General features: G+C 35.5%; 1 protein-coding gene across 1 annotated transcript in view; it reads right to left on the bottom strand.

Annotated features, from left to right (window-relative positions):
* Window positions 1–4056: 4056 nt before the first annotated feature.
* Window positions 4057–23757, bottom strand: part of ARAP2 (ArfGAP with RhoGAP domain, ankyrin repeat and PH domain 2) — a gene marked incomplete at both ends in the record, with an annotated part of 116143 nt that continues 96442 nt past the window's right edge. Inside the window, 6 exons of the mRNA XM_084285721.1 lie at window positions 4057–4407; window positions 9857–9988; window positions 14354–14417; window positions 14887–14922; window positions 16226–16308; window positions 19733–19872. Coding sequence (XP_084141847.1) covers window positions 4057–4407; window positions 9857–9988; window positions 14354–14417; window positions 14887–14922; window positions 16226–16308; window positions 19733–19872 — 806 coding nt within the window. The remainder of the gene's footprint in view (window positions 4408–9856; window positions 9989–14353; window positions 14418–14886; window positions 14923–16225; window positions 16309–19732; window positions 19873–23757) is intronic.

Genomic DNA, 23757 nt, shown 5'->3' with positions numbered 1-23757 from the left:
TCAGACACAAAGTAAAGTAACCTCCTGATGGCATTAGGCTCTGATTCAAATTGGCATTCAAGAATGTGCTTATTAACATTAAGCACAGGCTTCAGTCAATACAGGTTAAGTTTTGGCTTATATGCTTTCTTGAGCCAGGGCCTCAATGATTAGAAGAGACTCGATTACAAATTAGAAGTAGCAAAACAGTCAATAGTGCACTGGGAAAATTAAAATGTACAAACTCATTTCAGATTTAACAACTGGTCAAATGCAGTAAGTGCAAAAAGTCTGAAACACTAAACTTGCTTTCTCAGTGCTACATGCCAGAAGAATAAATACTAGCCACTATAAAACATCTAGTTTTGATCTTACTTCTGCTGTACTTACTAGCAGATTTGCCAGATACATTATTTGAGTAATTTGTCTAATATCCTCAAACAAATTATTTTTCCAATTAAGCTGTTCAATGCAATCAAGAATGGAAGTAACTGATGTGAGAAACGTTACAGCACCTGTGACTACCAAAAACAGAAAAGGGAATATGGGAGAATATGTTGATTCCATACAGAAAACACACAAACCAACCAACCAAAACCAAAACAAACAAACAAAAAAAAACAGTAGGAACATAAAGCATCCTCCAAAATAACTTTGAATAAAAATAAAGTGTCATTGTTGATAAAATATATTTTATCCCTATGAAATTTTAGGAATTAAAAACCAATTCTAAATAATTTACAATGAAACAAGTAGGTTAAGAATCTCTGTTCTACCCTAAGAAGTTTGGTAAACCCCAATCAAACTTGAGGACAATTAGAGGTGTCAGTAAGTTCTTAAAAGGCTGGTGAAATTCCATGGCAGAGTGGCTAATTAGATCATGAAAAGTAGTAGCAGTAGCAAAGTAAAGCAGATGCTGCGATCAATGCCTTCCATAAGGACAAGGTGCAGTGGGAGCTCAGTAGTTGTCTGGTCCTGCTAACTAGACAGCATCTGACACACCTGGAACCAGGCACAGCAGTGCCTCTGGCCCAACCAGCTGCTATGGGACTAAGCAAAAACTTGGATATACCACCATAAGAGAGGAAGGAGACAATCCTATGAGAGAAGCGAAGGTGAGATCCACACAACAAGTGAAGAAAACAAAACCATTTCAGTGCTCATGTAGGTTTTGTTTTGAAAACAGATTTTGATTTTTTAATTTAAGGAACTCTGGGCATAAAAATCTAAGCAAATACTTGCAGGGTAACACATCAGCTAGAGCACAAGTGTTTCCTAGTCCCTGCTAACAGCATACTGTTCACCTTTGTCCTCATAGTAAAGGGAGAGGTTGATCTTACCGATTTAGTAACTGGCACTTAACTGAGTGAGTGCCCTTCTGATGGATATGCTTGCGTGGGGACCAGTTTCTCTTGAGGAAACTCATTTCTCATGGGACTATTAAATATTGATCAGATGCCAGCTTTGTCAGCACCAAGCAAGCTACATTCAAGCAGTGATAGCAAAGCCTGCCTTTGTCACCCAGAGCTAACCAGGGTTTGTTTATAAAATTCTATCAGCCTGTAGACCAAAAAGAGATGATATTTTTCCAATTCATATTTTTAAATTAGACGTTATTCCAAAGGCAACTTCTTGTTATCTTCAGTATTCTTTCTCATTAAAGCCATATTAGAATTAAATTTGGCTAGGGACATCAAGGACAGCAACATAGGTGCATCAATAATAAAAGGAATACCAGGGAAATTGTAGGCCCTCTCCAGAAGGAAAAGGGACAGCAGGATACCTAGGACAGGGAGAAGGCTGAGCTACTCAATTTTTTGCCTCAGTCTTCACTGGCATGTCTTCAAGTGTTCTAGCCACAAAGACCAAGCCCCAGAAGGCAAAGGCAAGGACTAGAAGAATGACCTGCCTGCTGTAGGAGAAGACCAAGTTCAAGACCATCTTAAGGAACCTAAAGTTGCACGAGTCCATGAGACACACCCACAAGTCCTCAGGGAACTAGCGGATATAATTGCTAAGCTACTACCCATCATATTTGAGAAATCATAGCAGTCTAGTGAAGTTCCCACTGGCTGGAAGGCAGAAAACATAACCCCACTTTTAAAAAGGGGAAAAATAGAAGATTCAGGGAACTCCAGGCCAGTCAGTCCCACCTCTGCGCCTGGCAAGCTCATGAAGCAGATCCTCCTGGAAATGATACTAAGGCACATGGAAAATAAGGAGGTGATACTAAGGGCAGATCATGCCTGACAAATTGGGTGGCCTTCTATGATACGGTTACAGCATTGGTGGATAGGGAAACAGCAACTGACATAATCTACCTGGACTTGTGCAAAGCATTTGACACTGTCCCACATGATATCATTGTCTCTAAGTTGGAGAGACATGGATTTGACAGGTGGACCTCTCAGTAAGAAATTGGCTAGATGGCTGCACTCGAAGAGTCGTGGTCAATGGCTCAATGTCCAGGTGGAGATCAGCAAAAAGTAGTGTTTTCCTCAGGGGTCAGTACTGGGACCAACACAGTTTAACATCTTTGTCAGTGATATGGACAATTGGATGGAGTGCACCCTCAGCAACTTTGACAATGATACCAATCTGTGTGGTGCAGTCAGTGCTCTGGAGGGAGGGATGCTATCCAGAGGGACCTTGACAGGCAGGCCTCTGTGAACTTCATGTGAAGTTCAACAAGGCCAAGGGCAAGGTCCTGCACCTGAATTAGGGCATCCACAAACACAAGTACAAGGCTGTGCAGAGAACGGATTGAGGACAGCCCAGAGGAAAAGGACCTGGGCAGTGTTGGTTGATGAAAAGCTCAGCATGAGCTGGCAATATGCATCTGCAGCCCAGAAAGCCAGCCCCAGTATCCTGGGCTGCACCAAAAGAGGCGTGGCCAGCAGGTCAAGGTCTACCTGTCTACTCTGCTCTTGTGAGACTCCACCTGGAGTACTGTGTTCAGCTCTGGGGCCCCCAGCACAATGAGGATGTGGAAGTATTAGAACAAGTCCAGAGGAGAGCCACAAAGATGATCAAAGGGCTGGAGCACCTCTTGTATGAAGACAGGCTGAGGGAGCTGGGGTTGTTCAGCCTAAAGAAGGATCCAGGGAGACCTTATAGCAGTTTTCTAGTACCTAAAGGGGGCCTACAAGACAGCAGGAGATGGAATCTATCAGGGAGCGTAGTGATAGCACAACGAGTAATGGCTTTAAACTAAAACAGGGTTGATTTAGATTAGGTAGTAGGAAGGAATTCTTTACTCTGAGGGTGGTGAGGCACTGGAACACATTGCCCAGAGAAGCTGTGGATGCCCCATTCGTGGAAGTGTTCAAGGCCAGGTTGGATGGAGCTTTGAGCAACCTGGTCTGGTGGGATGTGTTCCTACCCATGACAGGGAGCTTGGAATTAGATGATCTTTAAGGTTCCTTCCAATCCAAAACATTCTCTGGTTACTTAGGTATCACAGTTGTATGTATACCCTATAGATGTAGTTTTGAGATACAAGGACTAATGGATTATCTTACCTATTATATCCCTTCTCTTTGATTCTTTCACATGCTGCTCTGTCAGAGGACAAGCCTCTGGTACCAGACACTCATTGTATTCTTGAATTTAAAAAAAAAATTATGTGTGAAAAATCACTCTTCAAAGCAGAAGTTAACTCATTTTTTATAGTGTTAGACAACTAAAATATTGCAGACCAACAGGATGAATTTCAGTGTATGTCTTGTCTTCATTCCAAAAATTTCTCTCCAGTACTTACAAGATGGTATGGAGTACAAACAGAGCAAAAGTTTTTGATAGTGATTAGAATTCTTGCATCTAACAGAACCTTCAACAAAAAAAACAATTGATAAAACACAAGTGCCATTGCACTGCACAGCAAAACTTCCAAATTTCAGGACTTTTGCACGATCATTTCTCTGAGTTCAATCTTAAATTATACCGTAGCATATGTATATACAAAATCAAGAGCTACATATAAACAAATTAAATTCTCTGCACTGTACAAACTACATACATCAAAAACCCTACTTTTGCCCAGAAAATATATACATTCTAAACTTCAAACTTAGGACATCAGCTGGAGGTTTCATCATGAAGTGCTCTGTTCTTCTGCAACACTGTATTTAGTTCCTGAATCACATTTGATGGCAATTTTTTATCTAATTCCAATGCAGTTTTGTTTGTTTTGTTCTTATTTTTTTTCAGTGGCTTATGTGGTCTTTGGCATAGGTCAGTTTTTCCCACACCTATATCCTCAGAGATAAAGCTCCGATGTGCTTTAGCATGATTACGCACTTTCTCTTCCTTGCGTTCCAAACATTGTGCCACAATAGATGCCTTTTCTTTCAAGTTTTTTCTTTCTTCCAGTAAGTCATCTTCATTATGATCACTGAGTTTCGGTTTCCCCAATCCCAGCTGTATATTCTGAGCAAACAAGCAAAGAGAAATAGGATTATTCACATTAACACAATATTCAATAATATTTAGATTGCAGTTTTTGCTTCTTGGCTTCACATAACACTTTAAAGAATCAATTTTACTCAAGAGCTGAGACAGCACAATAAATAGTTCTAAATTCCCACAACTTGTGCTGTTATCATTTAGTAAGCATTTTGAGTAAGTATATTCTCTCAATTAGTGATACTTCTGAAAATTACATAAATCTTCCAATTAAACACAGTGAATTGAAGACATTCGTTTTCATATATTCACAACTTGATTTTTTACCCTACCATAGATTAAATGTTAATGTTTTACAGCAGATCCATATACTCTTAACAACTTCTCAGAATACTTAGAAACTAGATAAATATGACTGGAAACTGTTGCAATTATGATAACTTGATGTCTGAGCTACATAAATGTGCAAAATTCAGTTTTACATAAACATTTACATTACATAGACATACATTGCACAAATATTTTCAGCATCTGCTCAGCATTACTTGGCAAATTACAAAGGCTGTCTGCTTTTTCAAATTTTGACTAGCAATTTTAAGTAACATACTTGTAACTCAAAGAACAAACTGATGGCAATACAGCTGTTCTATTGCAGCAGGCTATTTTCAAGTTCTTAAGTTGTCAGAAATGAGAGGGAAATCAAATGCTACAGAAAAAAATTGCAGATAGTGGGGCTCATTAGGAGTACATTCGTACAGTGAAAGGGTGCTAAGAAACCTGACATCCATACTATTTCATTTATTTATTTATTTTTAAACACAATTGAGACAAAATTTAGCAGAAGGCCTAGTAGCAGAAGGCCTGTCTGATTGATACAATCTCATATCATCTTCCACTTCAGTTTCATCTGAAAGCAATCCAAGTTCACACGGTCCAGAACCAGTTCATAATACAAAACAAAACACAGTAGATGGAACAACTAGAAGATTTGCTCCTAAAGTGCCCTCCTGATCCTAACTCATGCAGATGTACCAAAATCATCTCCCCTCTAGTATTTCAATATTATTTTTCATGGTTGCTTTAATATGGTCTCAAGACCATTATGAGGTCTCAAGATTCCATGAGAGACAATTTTCTCATATGCTATGCATGAATAACTCTACAAAAATCCAGACAAACAGAAGAGCCACACAAGAAAGACAGAAAAAAAAAAAAAAAAACCAACAACAAACAAACACAAATTTCCCTTAGTAAGTTTCCCTTAGCTCTGTTTGTCTTCTAGTAGTCAAAGATGTCACACATGAAAGACAAAGAATTCCAAGACCTCGGTTTCCCCTACAACTATAAGGCTATTCCAAATGCAATGATCTGCCTGCTGCCACACCATCTGAGCAGATGTAATAAATAGGTTTCCCTACCATTCTTATTTGTCTTATTTGCTTTAAGGCCACATTTGTTTCTTCATAATGACACCAAATGTGTGTTTATACAGCAATTTAGGTGTTGTGTAAGAAGGAATACAGTAAATATTAAATGTTTCTATTAAAAAAATCTAAGCTATACAACAGCTCTATTTGTGCAGTCTTGGTAGCTCACCTGAGTTCGCATCTATTCAATAATAATGTAAATATTTGGATGATATAAAATCACAGCTTTTTAAAAAGACTGGATAAAGGTGTGTGTTTTTTTTTTTTTTCCCCTCCATATTACCATATCATTTTTAGCATTAAAGAGAATGGTATTTTTATTTGCAGTCACTGAGAATGAAAACTGAACATTAACAACAAGGCATCAGTGGCCTGGACATGCAAAAAAAAAAAAAAAAAAAAAAAAGTCCCAGAACAACAACGCATCACTGCATGCTATAGAGCAGACCTTTAGCTTGCCTGGAAACTTTAAATTTTACTGACATCAGCAACAATTGTTATCAATTGAGAATCACCTGCTAGTATCTAGGCCAGCAAGCAGTATCCTATGGTTTAATACGTTCATCTACATTCAGTGAAAAAAATTTTCAAGACACATGAGAAACCATCCCAATATCTCATGAATGCAGAGAGTTCTGTCCTGCTAAATGTTTGAAAAAAGTCATCATTTTCCATTTACAATATTTTTTGTAACTTGCATAAACAAGAAAGCAGTGAGATTAGCATCTGTCGGTGATTCAAGTTCAATTAATAAAATATTAATATTAATATCTGTGATAATATATACATAGTATGTGAAATGTAAAATGTGAGAAATGTAAACTGTCATGCAGTACCTTTCAGAAAACAGTAACATGATCCAAGCTCTCTACTGTTACTTAGCAAATTAAGATATAAATTTGTCTTGAAGTTCAATCAGGAGCAACAATTTTCTATTTACAGACTTCTGTACATCATGTTTCGATTTTGCTTATTCTAAGAAGAAAAGCACTGACTATACTTCTGAAATAATTCTCTTTCTAATCTGGGTATAGCAGGAGCCCCTTTTTTTTTTTTTTTTTTTTTAACCCTGTTTCCCAAAGAAAGATTTATAAAATGGAAGCAGGAACAGATCAAATACAGCTCTCAAATTTAAAGGATGCTTAGTTTTCTGAAATAGTCGTGTATATTGGCAGGTAGCCCATTAATATAGATTCAGCATTTGGTGTTTTTAAAATATATTCAGTATATGCAGGAATTCTAATGCCCAGATATGCATGTTATTAAAATATTAAACTGATGGAGTCAAGTTCTGTTGCTCAAATTAGAGCACTAACAGTAACACTTTCCCTTATCAAAATGATTTACAAACAAAACTGTCGCATGAAATTTCTTATTATTTCTTTATAGTTGGATCCACTGCCTACCGGTAGTGACATGCTATAAATTATTACACTGTTGGATCCCATTCTCTTTTCCCAGTAGCTCCTAATGTAAAAAACAACTATTTCAAGGTAGAAGAAACCGTTTTGCCTCTAAATTTCTGATCCTTAATCAACTTAGTGAACAAATTGATAATATGTACATCTAACAATTCTTTTTACTGCACATATCAGCAAAAGACATGGAATAAATCTATTCATATAGATTAGCCCTATGAAGTCCTGTTTCTTTCAAAACTCTACATAGGTATAACTTATTCTAAGTCAGAACAAAAGTTTTTCTTTGTATCTTCAGTCTTCCTGTATTTTGAAACAAAGCTAAACAGCTTTACTGCAGATATACTGCCATGTATTGCTATTTCAGTTAAAAAATCCTTGAGGAATATACATATTTTAAATGGACTACTTCTCAGGTATGCAACAAGTATAGGAAAAGATACAGAAGTCTTCTGATCCTAATTGTTATTAGGAGAATTCTCAGTTATACAAGCATTTTCAAATGTTCTGTATTATATTTTTACGTTATCACACAATAAAACTACTTCCAATAAATATCAGTGGAAAAAAAAATAAATAGAAAGATGCTATACAGCCATTTTAGCACAGAACATTGATTTTAAACTTGTTGATGTCTGGGTATATTTGGGGGTCCCAAAGATCCCATCCATCTTTATATCACAAAGACATCACTTCTTTCACTGTCTGGAAAACTTTGGGTCACTTTCCCTGCCTACATGAAGACAAATTAAATTACGTTTCCACTGCAAGTTTACACACTATCATGTGAACAGACCTTGATTTTTCATAAACCAGCATCCTCCTGAAAATGCTTGCTACTGTTATTCATATTTAATGCTCTAAATGATAGTATTTTTGCATATTGGACAAGCATTACGAATCTGTGGAAGACTGAAGTTGTGGTCTACAAAATGATATATATATTGCTTTATTAACTACACTGCTGACGGTATTTCACCTTAATTAACCATGTCTTATACTCACTTTCTAACTGTCTTTAACAGTTCATTCCAATTTTGACATTCCATGTAAAAAGTGTTATTTTTCTTTTTCTATTATATAATTTGGTGTTAACCTTCTTAAGGTACGCCATCACCCTTTGTATAAACATTGCCAAGTTCTAGTCATAAATACCAAAATGATAATAATTAATGAAAACAGAGATTTTTTATTTTCACGATTAAATGCAGGCTTCCTCTGAGCTGCACTGTAGAAAACATTGTAGTCCTTGCTAATGAAGCACAACAAAAAAATAAAAATAAAAAATCTTGATGGTACCGTAAGGTATTAAGGATTTAAAATACTGAAGCTCGAAATCCATTAAAACCTCTATCCTAGAAGGTCTAGATTTGTAGGTATCACAAACAGCCTATCACAGATTCTGCATCTAAAATCAAGAATACAGGAGAGCTAAGAAACATACCTAAGGGTTTTGAAGTTTATTGAATGACATGACCTGTAATTTCCTTTCATTAAAAAAGTTTAAAAATGCAAACATTAAAAGAAATTTATCAAAGAGTTGCAAAAGTGTTTTCTGAGAAAATGCTAAAATGAAACGACAAATTTAAAGAGGAAAATGATAACTGCAATTACATTGTGTTATAATTCTTGGGAAAGGAAAAAAAGAAACGCATGAAGAAAGCATAACAAAAGAAGACACAAAGATGGAATTGCTTGTAGATAAAGATTCTACAAACGTAGTATTGCTCCTATCTTTGCTTGTGGTTTGTTATGGAACTGAGTCAACTTTACCAATCTCAGTCTCTAAATAGTGATAATGTTCCACATAATTTATCTCCTGTCAAAATCTTATCAAAACATGCAAGAACTCATACTGCATACAGTAAAAGGTCCAAGGTGTTCTTTCAATAATCCTTCTGCATTCAGAATCTTTACCATTAGTTTAACCAGTCCTGTGCCTCCACTATGACTGCTTCTTCTGAGATGAAAGTAAGGCAAGTCAATTCTCCCCATAGGCACCTGTACCTCTATGCAGATGGCAGAAATTCATCTTAAGCTAATATGATGAGGTTGAGACATATTATCAGTGCATATAGCGTAGTGTAGTCAGTCTCCACAAAGAGTTGCATCTAAACCCCGACCTTGTTCTTTGAGACTAAACATATTACAGCTTAAATATATCACAGTTAGTTCTGTCTGAGCTTTCCCATTACATTCACAGAGCAGATAACTAATACTGAATAGTTACTTCAGAGAGAAGAGAAAATATGATAAAATATATAGGAAGGACAGTTTTCAAGGGCATTATTATCATAAAACTGTAATAACATGCAGTATATTACCGGGTAAAAGTCCTATTTACTTCTAATGAGAAATCCTTGCTCAACAAATAAACAAATAGAAATCCACTATTGATTTATTGACCAACCAAAGAGCTGACACAAGATTAGGTCACAAACATTTTATTTTTTTTAGCATTATGTTGTCCTAACTGTTCCTTTAATGACTAGAGAATGAAAAGGACATTGACAATAAGAGCACCTATATTTTACTTTTATCCAGCTCTAGAGAGTTCATTATTATTGGACTATTTAGAAATATAGCATCGTCATTAGAAGTTCCACATCAACTTTAAATCCCACTTACTTCTATACTCCCTCTGATTTTACAGGTGTTCTTCTCCTGTTGAATGGGAATTAGTGGTAAGCCTCCAATCTTTGGACTTTTAGTTATGGACTGTTTTCTTGCTTTTCCAGCAGGTGGCCATATATCGGCATGCTGAAGAACAAAAAAAAAAAATCCTTGCTTTTGGAGTGCAGTTTCATAAAAACACAACATATAAAACTGTCTTGGAAGAGCTATCTTCTGCACCATATGATTTGTCTCATGTGAGAAGGGGGCAAGATGTATGGTGCCTAAGATTAAATTAATAGCTTGTAAATGTTGCACAATGCTGAATGAACAGAACCAAATTGTCTCTATACAATTTGCATGTATTTTCATCTTTTCTCCACATTATATATCAATACAATTATCTACTAGGAATAGAAAGTAGACAAACACGTACATCTGTTTCATAATTTTTAAATTCCATAAAAACATGCTTTCAGAAGAGACTGTAAAAATTCTGAAATGAAACCATCTCAAATTGCAAGGGTGTTTAAACATTTATATCAATAATTTAGGAGAAAAACATTGCTTATTCTTCTATAACTGCGTGTGCTATCCAAAATGAAATGGCTTGACATTCTCAATGTCCCAAAAACATACTCTACACAAACAGATTGCTGTCAGTAATAGACTTTGCTTTGGCTCTACTAAAACAGGTCAATTTTGGAGGTAATCCCAAAGTATGCATCTTCATTTTAAGTAAAAAACATGGCTGAGAAGAGAAAGGAAGAAAAATCCTTAACTGAAGGTTTCAAATAAAATGTTAAAATCTTTCTACAAAATATCCAGAATGAACTTTCACCAGCACGAAACCTATATATATATGAGAATTTCACATGTAGAAATTTGAGCATATGCCCTCAAAGCTCACCAACTGCCCCAGTGAAGTTAATGATAACCTGACAGACAAATTCTGAGCAAGGTAGAGTAGGAGTGGTTTTTGAATAAAACCTTCAAAATGAGATTCTACAAATCAGAGAGGATGTATGAAGCCTACAGAAGAATAGTTACTAAAGCTTGGAGATGAGTGCACAAAAAGGTAAATCAGCAAAACCCCAAAGGAAATGGCAAGCCATAAATACAACAAAAGAAACTTAATGAAAGCTGAGAATGTTTTCGGTAAATATTAGCAAAAGTCTAATCCAAAGCATTAGAACTAACATTTCTTTTCCTAGCACACAAATTTATTTATTTATTTTTTCTGTGAGATGGGACAAACACTGGAATAAATTACCCAAAGAGGTTGTGGAGTGCATCCTGGGAATTATTTAAATCTGACTGGACAAAGACCTAAGCACCCTGCTCTCTAGCTTTGAGCAAATGGATTGGACTATATGATCTTCACAGGTTGCTTTCAATCTAAAAACTTCAGTCACACCGTTCAAATTTTTAATAGGTATCTTTTCATAGGTGTCAAAATCTTCAGTGTCAGTTATTGTTTTTATGTTATTCAATCTCCCACATCCTTGACTTAAGATGCTATCGCTTCAAGACTATATACAAAGTCCATTTGTGGAGCTGTGATCATACTTGCAGGTAGCCTGTCAGTAAAAACAATGTGTTATTATTAATAAGCCAGCAGAACGAGTGATTATTGACTGAAAACAGCAACTTAAAATAGAGGCCTATCAGCTCCTTATTTAGAAAAAAATTCTCATAGATGAACATTTTTATGGAATAAAAAAAATTCTCACAAGTGGTACTGACTGGGGTGATATAAACGTCTGTTGTAAGAGCTATACCTGGTGAACATAAAGAACATTTAATCTTTCTTCCAATGGAACATTAAGAATGTTTTATTTCGAAGCACAGATCTTGCCAACAAAAATCAATTTATTGTGGACCAAGACATAAAAAACAAATGTGATTCAGAAAGTGACTGAGAAGCTTTAAGCAAATATGTCAAGGAAAGTGCCTCCCTTAATTTTCAGCAAGATGCTGGAAACTATCCTTGTCTGTTACATAACCCGATTTCTCTTTTGTGTCTGTAACATTTCTAAAAATAGAACTCTGGGAAAATACATCAGAAATACTATTAGGTCACATAATAAATGTATTTATTCATAAGTTTTGACCTATCTGCTCAACTGAACCATATGGTAATACACTGACCTATCTATAGTTGATCAAAGGCAAAGGAATTGGAAGTATACTATTGTGTCCATCTTTATGTCAATTAATTATTTCCAATTGTATGGTATATACTTTATTAATTCTATAATAGTTTAGTACAAATTCACTTGAAGAATCAAGTTTCAGCCATATTTTTCAGACTGACTGTATAACACTGAAAGGAACTATGGTGGTCCTTCAAACCCTTTTAGTATTTACCAGCTTAAAGTATAAGGTGAATAACCTCTGGGCTAACTTGACTTTATATATCAAAAATTGCAGTGGTACTTACAACTTCAGCATTTAGATTCTCTGCACTGTTTTACTATAGGAAAAAACATCAGGAAGAGGAGAAAAAACAATAGGACTGCTATTAATTACCAATAAAATCCTGCTCTGGTCAAGCATTTCTAAGCATGGTAACATTTTTCTCTCTCCTAATTGCACTGGATGTTTTAATGTAAATGTGTTACCGCTTCAAAACATTCCTTACAGTATTTCTCAATTTGTAATTTCAGTTCAGTTATTCTACTGATATAAATAAAATGTACTGCCTGCAGCCTCTGACATAACAGGTTTAAAATACTGTTATAATGGATAAGGTAAAAGAAAGCTATCTTTCGTAAAGATGGCCTCACTTTAAAAATTTTAACTAGAAATAATAGCCTCAGTTGACATCTACAGTTTTCTAGTTTAGAAAGGGTATCCTTTCTAAAGGATACCCTTTACATGATAATAATTGTGTGGTGCCATGTGATACAAAACATTTGGAGATCTTACAGTAAGCGTTAGCAACATGAGCTGTTACATTCTCAAGGACAGATCTTCACTGTAAGTTTTAAGCACTATATTGTAATAAGAAAAATACAACAAACTGGCTTCACTAGCGTGTAATTTCTGAAGTAACTTAAAGGTCTGATACCTTTTACTGATGTCCAGAATGCTGAATAAAAAAAATCCCAATGTAGTTTATTAGTAGTGTTAATTCATTGGCCTCAAGGGAATGAAGTTTTTGAAAAAAAACAACAATATTGAGTTTTTTTCTTTTTAAAGGCATATGAAATGATTTTTTGTTGTTGTTTTTAGAAATCTGCTGAACATTGATCACCATTTCTCAGCTTTTGATCTATATTGTCAGAGGAATATTCTACATACCACACTACCTGATCAGAATCCTAATCAATTGCCTTTCTTGTTATTTCACGTCAGAAGGCTTTCAGAGTTACAAAGCTTGTATGAGTTATTCCTATGTAGCCTATATCAATAAACTTTAAGCCTATTTGTCATGACATTGTTCATGTTATGCCCATGAGATACATGCCAGAACTGGTGGCTGTTTCCATAGAAACTACAATAGTTACTTCAGTTAAGGGAGCTGAATAAGACAAAAATTCGGAAGTCTTACCTACAAGGCATGCATTATACTTCTGGCACTACTATCTATGAAGGTCAAAGATACAGATTCTGTTTAAAAAATTCTACACTAAGTATGCATTGCAACAGCCTTGTGTCTAGCCCACTTTATGTAATATGTAAAGCTCACAGATAGCCATAAATCTAGCAATGTTTATTCAGCGATATCCCTCAAAGTTCCTTGAATGCCACCGGTAAGACAAGAATATATCAGACACAAATGCAAAATCCTTTTAAACCCTTGAAGTCTGCTCCAGCCTCCTGTCAGGCTGAATCGTGCAACTGACCTATCTTTCCTTCATGGCACTCAGGCTTACACCCTTCCTATTTGCAATCTAGTAACAAGCAGAAGATTACTTAATTTAAGATAGTGCCTATCTGACACAATGAATTGCTGGTGTTAACTAAGCTAACTTGGATACCAGAGAAACATGGCTGTGTTGGTACAACTCTCCAACAAGGATTGTTCTCACCACTGTGCATTGAAACAGGGAACCTATGTCGATGACTACCTTGCATGCAACATTCAAAGTAGCAAGCAGAAAAAGAGCACTCAGGCATTGTGGGATACAGATATACCTTTTGGGTCACCAGACAGAATTTCACCTCAAAGTGGATTACTGCTACAAAGGAAATGACTTGTCTTTCTTTAACCAGCTCCCATAGTAAACAGCATGAAAAAAAAAAAAAAAAAAGATGCCAGAATATAATGTAACATTCTCTTCACTTATTTCCAAAGGGCTCAGCTTTCATATGAAAATGTGATTATACACAATCTTCGTAGACTAAGACCATCTTTTTTTGCAGTTTTATTACACTGAGTACTCCAAACAACTTAATGGTATTTCCACTTTATCTGTAACACAGGTATAACAAATTCATATGACTGTTAAACAGTATTTTCATAACAGTAAAAATTGCATTTCTTGTATTTGATCAGATTAGTACCTGTGCAGTAAAAATGCTGATCATCCACTCCATCTGCGTATCCTGTCCATCACAACATATATGCCTAGAATGCAACACACAAACACAAAAATCATGTTGCTTCTACACATATTAAAGAATATTTCTAAAAAAGTTTAAACAGTACTTTCTTTTATTTATTAATTCTGTCAATGTTTATTATTAACACTCCCGTAAAAAGATAGGGAATAATTAATAACTCAAATTATCACTTTACACTATTAGAAGAGAATGCATCTGCTTAGTTTAAAGCAAGATTTCATAAATTTAGAATGATATATTTTAAAACTGTTTGCTGATTTAAGCTCACAGAAAGGAGACAGATACCTAACCCCCAAAAGACTACCAAAACATATCAACTGTGATTTCTTACATAATAAGAAAAATGTAACAAATTGTCAATGCTTAAGCAAAATAATGCTTTAAAACTAGTGAATATTATTTTGAAATCGAACATTTCAAGGAACACTAAACACTGAAGTTAAACCAGTCAGATGTATCTCATGTCTACATACCACTGGTGCTTTTCAGAAAACACTGCAATTCCCCAGCTGAAAAAAAAATTCAAAAATTAGTTCCAGAAACTCAAGACAGGGACATTTTCCTCAAAGCACAGGAATCAATTATATAGCATTTTTATTAAATTTTGTTTTTACAAAGTTTCAGAATGTACTGTAAATCTAGAATGAAATTGTGGGTTTGATGGTGAAGTGATTGTCCTGCTATACTCTGTGCTGCTGCAGCCTCACGTCATCTACTGTGTGCAGTTTTGGGCACCCCAGCATAATAAGGATTAAAAAAAAAAAAAAAAAGAGAAAAAAACTATTAGAGACTGTCCAAAGGAGGGCTACAAAGATGGTGAAGGGAAGTTACTTCTGTTTCTAGAGCGGAAGATGTATGATGAGTGGCTCAAGTCCCCTGGTTTGTTCAGTCCCAAGCAGAGGAGACTGAGGGGAGGCCTCATGGTGGCTTCCTCACGAGGGGAGCAGAGGGGCAGGTGCTAAGCTCTGCTCTCTGGGGACAGCGACAGGACCCAAGGGAATGGCATGGAGCTGGGATAGGGGAGGGTCAGGCTGGGGATTAGGGAAAGGTTCTTCACCCACAGTGTGGTTGGGCACTGGGACAGGCTCCCCAGGGCAGTGGTCACAGCACCAAGCCTGCTAGACTTCAAGAAGAAGACAACACTCAGACTCTGAAATTTGGGGCAGTCATTTTGGGGGCATTTTGAAATGCCTGCTGTGAAGTTCAACAGATCGCTTAGTCCCCTCAGATAGGGCCTCATGTACATTGTCTCAATGTTTCAAGGCTTTGACTGAGTAAGTACTAGAACCATCTGAGAAAAATAGGTGTCATTTTTCACTCCTCTTTTCCAGAGACATCATCAATGGTGTTTATAAAGGGCGCTGTAGTCTTCATTTGGAAGGAGAAGTATCAAAATGACAAGGATCTTGAAAAAATGAAATTCTTTCTAAACAACAGTGACCGTCACTAAAGGCCACAACTAGTTGGTTTTCTCTTTTTTTCTTGGTGCAAAGAATGTGTGTACAATGAAATGCAGGACACATACTACAAAACTAAGTGAGCTAGCAGCAAATATATCCACAAGAGATAATACACTTAAGATTAAGAAAAGCCAATCAATAAAGTAATTTCCTAGCACAGAAGAGTTAACATAGAAGACAAGAACAGAGATAGCAACAGAACAAATAATATTATGGAGGGTAATTTAATACAGCATACTTCAATAGGCTTCTTGACTTTTTCCTGTTCCACAGTGTTTTATGTTCCCCTTTCACAAATACACTATAGTACCTCTCTAGACAGTATTTAACTTATTTTCTTTTCTATTCTTACTTGGTTGGTGGCTTCATTTTCTTTTTCACTCCAAGATAAAGCTTCAAGGAATTGACAGGCAACACTTTTTCAGGTTTGCTAGCCTGCAAATAAAGATTCTAATTATTGTATCAGGAACAAACAAAAGAGAAAACATCATGCAACTCTTCACATTTAGGCATCTCTTGTGGACTGCACCACTCTTTTCTAACAGATCATTATGTTTTGTTTTTTTTTCCTCTCTTTCTTTCCCATTAACAAAGGGTGCCAATCACTATTACTGGAAAGAGATTGATTAGCAACAACTCGAGGTCAACATGAAATCAAAACTATAATACGGTTGGAGTAATAGAGATGTGCTGGTGAAAGTTACAAGACTGAAGTGCTACAATGGATGGACACAAGCTCTTCAGGAGTATGATCCAGTCATGGAATAAAAAGGGGAGGGTTGCTCTCTATGTTAAAGGAGCTCTTCTAAGGAATGCACAATATCATGGCGAGTATATGCTTCAGACCACTCTATCAGGATGAAATAAGCAAAGTCTTTAAATAACTGAAGGAAGTCGCTGGATAACAAATGCCAATTCTAACCAGGGGCAGGTAGGTGGTTGGCGGCAGTGGTGTTAAAAAGGGCAGAGTTTTGCTATGCGTGGCTATCTTATGGAAAGAAAACGCAGTGGGATGCAAGCAATCGAGCAGATTTCTACAGGGTGTCAGGAATAGCTTTCTGACACCAGTAATGGATAGGCAAACAATGGGTGATGCACAGCTGAATCATCTATTCACAGATGGTATCACTAACCATAACAACCATGAAAAGAGTAGTGTTTAAGATTCTGAAGGGAATAAAGATGAATAGTTAGCAGAGGACAGACCTTAAGGGTAAAATAACAACTTTTGGCTTGCTCATGGAACTAGAAAGTGGGAGGAGGCAGCTTTGAGAGGTAAAGAACCTCAGGAAATCTGGAAGGTCTTTAAGGGCAGCATTCTCCAAGATCAAGAATGATTCAGAATGATTCATCTCAATGCTCAGGAAAATTATTAAATTTATCAGGTGAGCAACTCAGGTGGAACTGGTCTTGTGGTGAAGCACCAATGAAGAAAAAGACAGTATACAGGAGGTGGAAGAAGGGATAGGCTATGAAGAAACACCACTCAGGAAATGCAGATATAGTGTTTGGAAAGCCAAACTTGGAGTTAAGATGTGCTAGGGACATCAAGGGCAACGTGAAGAACTTCTACACTGAAACATTAGCAAAAAAAGCTGAAAAAGAAGTCAGCGAGGCTCTTCACAGTGGTACACAATGGTAAGATGAAATGCAATTGGCATGATTTAAAACAAGAAAGCTTCAGATTGGATATAAAAAAAACTTTTTTTTCAGGGCTCATTGCTGGCCCTGCTGTGAACAGGAAGTTGGCCTATAGAGGTTCCTTCTTACCCAAGTTACCCTATGATTCTTGGAAAAACTACCTTCAGCCAACCTACAACAGACACATTTCTCATACACTTTAGGTATGAGAAATTAAAGTGCCTTGAGGATGTCTTACTGGAAAAAAAAAGTGCACAAATCTACTACAGAACACAGTAACTCCTCTTTAGTACTACTAGGCCAAGTAGTTCAGGTTTCTTTAAAGAAAGTATTTAACAAATTTTGTAATCCCTGTATAGAAAGTTACTGAAAGTTACTGTACAGAAAGTCTTTACTGTCCTGGCTTCCCAATTTTTCTATCTTTATAGATTTTAATATCATATTTCACTGTGGAGGAAAAAGGGAGACTATCCAGAATCATAAGCATTTAAGAAAAAAACAAATACACTATTTTATGTCTGGTCTTCTCATCTAACTTCCCACTCAAAGCAAAAATGCTGCCAAGATGAATAGACACCCATACAAAATGTATGATTTAATTAAACAACAGCACACTTCTCACAAAAAAATACACCTAAAGGAAGCTATTTTTCTGTGTGTAAGCATCTCTCTCAACAGCAGTACATTAAAGTGGTATGCTGCTTCTGCCAATTAGTGCAATATTGTAATTGAACATATAATATCATGGAAACTTTCTACTTTTTTGATAATTGCTCCTGAACATAAGAAAGAAACACTTAACAGAATGTATCTCCACCTGCATATATAAACCTAATTTGCTGTTAATGAGAATTCATAAATTAATTAGCACATGCAGTCTTATTAAATGCAATTTTTCCATCTGCAGTCTCAACCATTTTTTAGTATTCATTTCTAAATATAACTTGAAATTAAACTGAAAGTATTAGTAGTGGATCAACATCTCTCAAAAGAAAGTAAAACAAACTGAAATAAGCTATTTTTTGTTACTTTTTTTTTTGTTAAGAACAAAAACAAATGCAAAACCGTTTAGAAGTAATACCATCAGAAACTCCAACTCAGTTTACGAATTTAATGCTTTATGAAGCAGAATGGCTCAAAAAGCAGATTGTAAAGTAGCACAATAATCATTTAAACTCTTTCCAAGATACTAATTAAAGGTTTTATGGACATATTAATATATTCTCACGTGTCAATTCCAGTTCTACCAGTAAATTATGAGACAATTTTTGACATTCTGTGGTCATTTTATCTTGCAAGACTGTGGATATAATTTTAGTTAACAATATTTATTTTGCATTAGTTTACTTTAGCAATGAATCCGTAAGCTTCTGTCTTACAAAAAAATTCCTCAGAGTACTTTATGGAGGTCATCAAGCCACACATTTGCTGGATGGGCAAAACCAGCAATCAGCAAAAATAAATTAAAATAATTTAAATTAAAATGTAGAATACGTACATTTTTAACCAGAAATTTTCAAAAGTAGCATAGTACACGTTTTATATTATTTAGTTTTATACTTTAACACCAATTCTATACAGCCAAAAGCACTCTTCAGAGAAAACTCCCATGAAATATTAAATCCACCATTCTATTATGTGTGCTTAAACTTGCTTCTGTGAGATTCTGTAGTATTGCATCTATGCTGTTTTTTGCAGGACTGAGAATAAAGTGTGTAAGGAGTTCACATTTCACTTTTTTGTAATGAGGAGGAAAGACAAGGTTGCTGGGATGCAGGAGATTTTGCTAGTGTATGGGGACGTTGCTTTCTATAATCTCTTCAGTCATGAAGAGATGAATCAAGAACATTTGTAGGTTAAAAGAACCCTGTTGCTTGTAATTTCTGAAGGCTTTATGTGAGATACCACGAAAACCCAGCATGCAGCTCACTTAAGCTCCATATTGCATCTACTACTGCTACTACAGAATGCTTTCACAAACCTAAGTCACAGCACAAGCTGTAGACATTCCTGAACGTTTTTTAAAGCTTGTAATATTGCAACAACTGACACAATCTCCTTTTATTAAAACCTCTGTGAAATAGGAACATAAAAACCACAGGTTCTAGATTTTTTTTTTTATTATCATAAGTGTTTATCTGTTTGTCTTCTCATTTCTATATGAAAAAGAAAGTTTAAAGGAGTCTTTATGGTTAAACTGATGAAGAGTTCATGGTACCTTCATATCCTTGTAAAGAAGCAAGTTTCCTTCCCGTAAGACAAAATAACGCTCTTGAAATTTGTTTCCAGACAGTAGTTTTGATGGTTCTTCTTTGTACTTTAGATAGCCAGCTTTCACACTACCTTTCACGTTTTTCTCTACCAAGAAAATAAAATGCTTTTTGTTAGGAGATACAACAACACTGGATGCTGCTATGTTTAAGTGCTCCTAGTATTACTGTTTATCAAAAGACTAAAACTACAATTTTTTTTTTCTCTCATTATGTAGTAAGGGATGGCATTCTTAAATGTTGACACAATGAATATTTTAATTACGGAAATAAATCCTTCAATCTTTACTTTCTTTACCCTTCTGTTAAAGAACCTGTAGACAGTTATTCTACATGTGATTATTTTGGAAGAACACCAACATTCCAATAGTGAAATATGTACTAATTACTGCATTAGATACACGCTTGCACATGCACAAAAAAGCAGGTAAGTAAGAATCAGACTCAAACATCTGATTACCTAAATACACTTTAAAGCACATGTATCAAAACCCGGTTATACTATGAAACTCAGAGTAAGATTCTGCTATTTTTTGTATAGGGTAGTGAGGCTAGCCTGAAAAGTTCTGTCTCAATCCCATTTTTCACACTGGCTGAAAAACTGCTGTTTAAAGACTCTGAATTACATTATTCCTCTTACTAACCCTAATTATTTGAAAAAAATAAGAATTAAAAATCATGAATCCAATTCCCTCTTGCTTTATATCTTTGTACAAACTGGACCTATGAAACATATTTTAAATATACTGTAAATTAAAAAGATGTTAAACTTTGATTTAATCAAAAAGCCAAACTACATTCTAATCAGCACGCTTGCCATTAAAAGAAAATCTCAAAAGAAAATTTCCCAGTATTTTCATTAGTTTAGGATAGAATCTAGAACAAGAATCAATACATATCAAAAATTTAAATCAAAAGTTACATTTCTTCAGTTGTCTGTGCAAACATACAGTTAAAAAAAAAAAAAAAAAAAGAGCATATTCCCTCACTGCCACTCTATTTGTTTCATGTTCAGAGTAGAAAATGAATCCACAACATCATGAGCATTTATTATTTTTTAAAAAAACATACAGCACACTTTCAAATCCGTACCAAATTGGAGTATTTTATATTTCTATGTACAGCTCTCAAAAAAAAAAAAATTTCTAAAATTTGCAGCATTAGCAAATCTAGGAACACTCAGTACTTAGATCTTTGAAAAGCCTGAAGGAGAAAAAAAAACACAGTTCTCTACCTTAATTTTCTGTATTCTTTAAAAGCCAGTATTTCATACAATAAATCTAAAATAATTGGGGTGTGCCCTAACCATTTTTCAGATATAAACTTTGCAAAACATGCAAGGCTTTCCAGAACTTTGCAGCTAGTAGGAACCAGATGCACTCAATCCATTCAGGATTGATCCACATACAGTACAGAAGTTTGTGTTTCAAAGAATCTCTCTGAATAATAGCTCCTGGTTCTCAGAAATCAATGCTTCCCACTCAAATTAAACAATTCTTTCCCAGGAAAAATTCAAGTACCTATACACAAACTTTATAGTGGATCTATTCCCTCACATTTTGATATAGAATAGAACTTGAATATGGTAAACTTTTATGTAAGGAAAAGAAAAAGGGTCTTGAAATATAACTACACTATACTAAGCATCTCTTATACCAAAATACAATGCACAGCCTGCCCTTCTGAACAGCACTTGAAAGACAATGCTCCTTCAACAAGCATCAAAAGCTATAGAATAAATTGTCAAGAGAGAATAGCTAAAGGTTTGGAGGAAAGTGGAAAAATCACCACAAATTTTCTAAAAATACTGAAACAAAATGAAGTGTTTGTTTTTGTCCCTTGATAAGGAAAACAGATTTCTAGACAAGAGAAAAATATACATCTAGGTCTCAGTACATTTGCTATTGTACAACATGAGAAATTTGTTTAAAATGGAAAAAATGAGAAAGAGTTATAAAAAAGGAGAAAGTACCATGTAAAGGAAATTACTATGTAAAGGAAATGTGGGAAGTTTTACTGACAGGGAAGACAAAGATAAGTTGCCAGGATGAAATGAGGCTAAGAGTTGTTCCTCTAGGTTCACTATTGAACTAACATTATTTCATATATTATTAAGGCCTATGGAAGGAAAAAAAGTGCTGATGACACAAAGCTCTGAGGTAACATTAACAGAGGAAAAAAGGTCTGGAGTATCATAATTTAGTGTGTAAGATTCTAATATAAATCAGAGAAACAAAGGAAATTACTGGAATTCAATTATAAACATAAATATGATTACAGCCCTACTGGTTTTTACGGAAAAGGAGGACAGCCACCCACCCATTTGTATGGGCTGAATCCACTGTTAAAAACCACACTTCACATAGCATTGATTGGACATCTGAACTCAGTCCTACTGCTCAGTTAGTGAGGACGAATTACCCACATAAAGAGGGTAAAAGACTAACAAGGGTAAGGTCTTCCTCCCTCTCCCTATGCCAGCATCTGTACTTTGAGAAGGAAAGCTCCAGCTGCTGTCTACCCCTGGAAACTGAAGGCCAACTCTGATGGCCTGATCCTGTATCTTTCCTCACTCTGATACCATCTAGTGATGCAAATACAATGTTGATCTAAAACTCTTTTTGACTAGGCACTTATTTTTTTGAATAGGCACTTATTTTTTTTAAACGTACATATACAGGTACAAGATAAGAAACAACAAACATGTAAATTTCTGCAACTACAAAATGTGGACGAACACTGCAGACTTCTCTGCATCTTTGCCAACACAACACATACACTGTTTTGCTGAAGCTAATGAATGTGTATTAGCTCCTCATTATTGTTAATGTTTCAGAGCAAATTTAGAAGCTAGTCTCAGAACCTCTGAGATGAAATGACTACAGAACTGTTTGTTATTTTAAACATCTTTATTTTACTATAACAAGAAGCAGTTAGAAAAAGTAAAGCTTTAGAAATCTATTCACCATATGAAAGCTCCGTAAAATGGGAATTTCACATTCAAGAAAAGATTTTTGTTATACATGAGGTTACTCTGCTACATCAGGTTTGCAGAGATCAATACCAGAAATTAACAATACGGCAGGGACTTTTCCCTACAAACCACTAAGAAAACCCACATAAATTATTTAATAAGGTTTTAATTATTTTAATACCAAAAAATGAGACAAATTTAAACATTCAGTCATCAAAAACCAGTGTGCCTAGACCAATGTCAAACTGAAAAGAATTGATTCCAACTCAATTACTTAAATGTGCTGGGGGAACAAATGGTTGTAGAAAGCAGAAGAGAAGAAGGAGGGCAAATGGCAGCTCTCCCTTTTAGATAGAACTGCATTTTGTAAATTGAACTTCAGACATTAGCCTCGTCCTTACGTTTTTCTCAGAGCAGTTGTTCGTGCACAGTCCTTAGGACCCATTCCCTTTTTCTGATTATACATGAACACATAGTGAGGTGATGGGAGTTCATATATCAAGTATTTAATGAACTAGGCCATTTCTCTCTATTCAGTATCTGCTGCAACACATTTAGAGATAGTGAAACTCAAACATAAAAGCCATGAACAGCACCCTCGTTAAGGTTTGTTCATATCTGTGGAACATGCTTTTACAGGAAAAGAGAATGATGAAAGAAAGCTATTACTTTCAGAAGCATAAGCAAAACAGCATAACTTTTACTTCTTGAAATTGAGACAGAATGGACATGCTGATGAAGAAATTAATATTTCTGTTTATGGGTAAGAAATCTACAAGAGAGAAAGCGATTATATATTTGAATAAGTCATTAGATTAAATCAGCTGGGCATTAAACCAGGCAACACAAGTCAGCATTGCATGTTTCACAGTGACAACACACAGGATTTCAACTGCTTTAAAATGACAGGGTAGTCATTTCTGGACATGTTTAACTTCTAAACTCCTGCTTCCCTCAGAGTGAATACTACACATTTCTACATGGGAGATCTAACTCCAG

Source organism: Netta rufina, assembly GCF_964035555.1.
Source record: "Netta rufina genome assembly, chromosome: 4".
Taxonomy (NCBI): Eukaryota; Metazoa; Chordata; class Aves; order Anseriformes; family Anatidae; genus Netta; species Netta rufina.
Note: the sequence above shows the minus strand (reverse complement) of the source record. Positions and strands in the feature narration are given on the sequence as shown.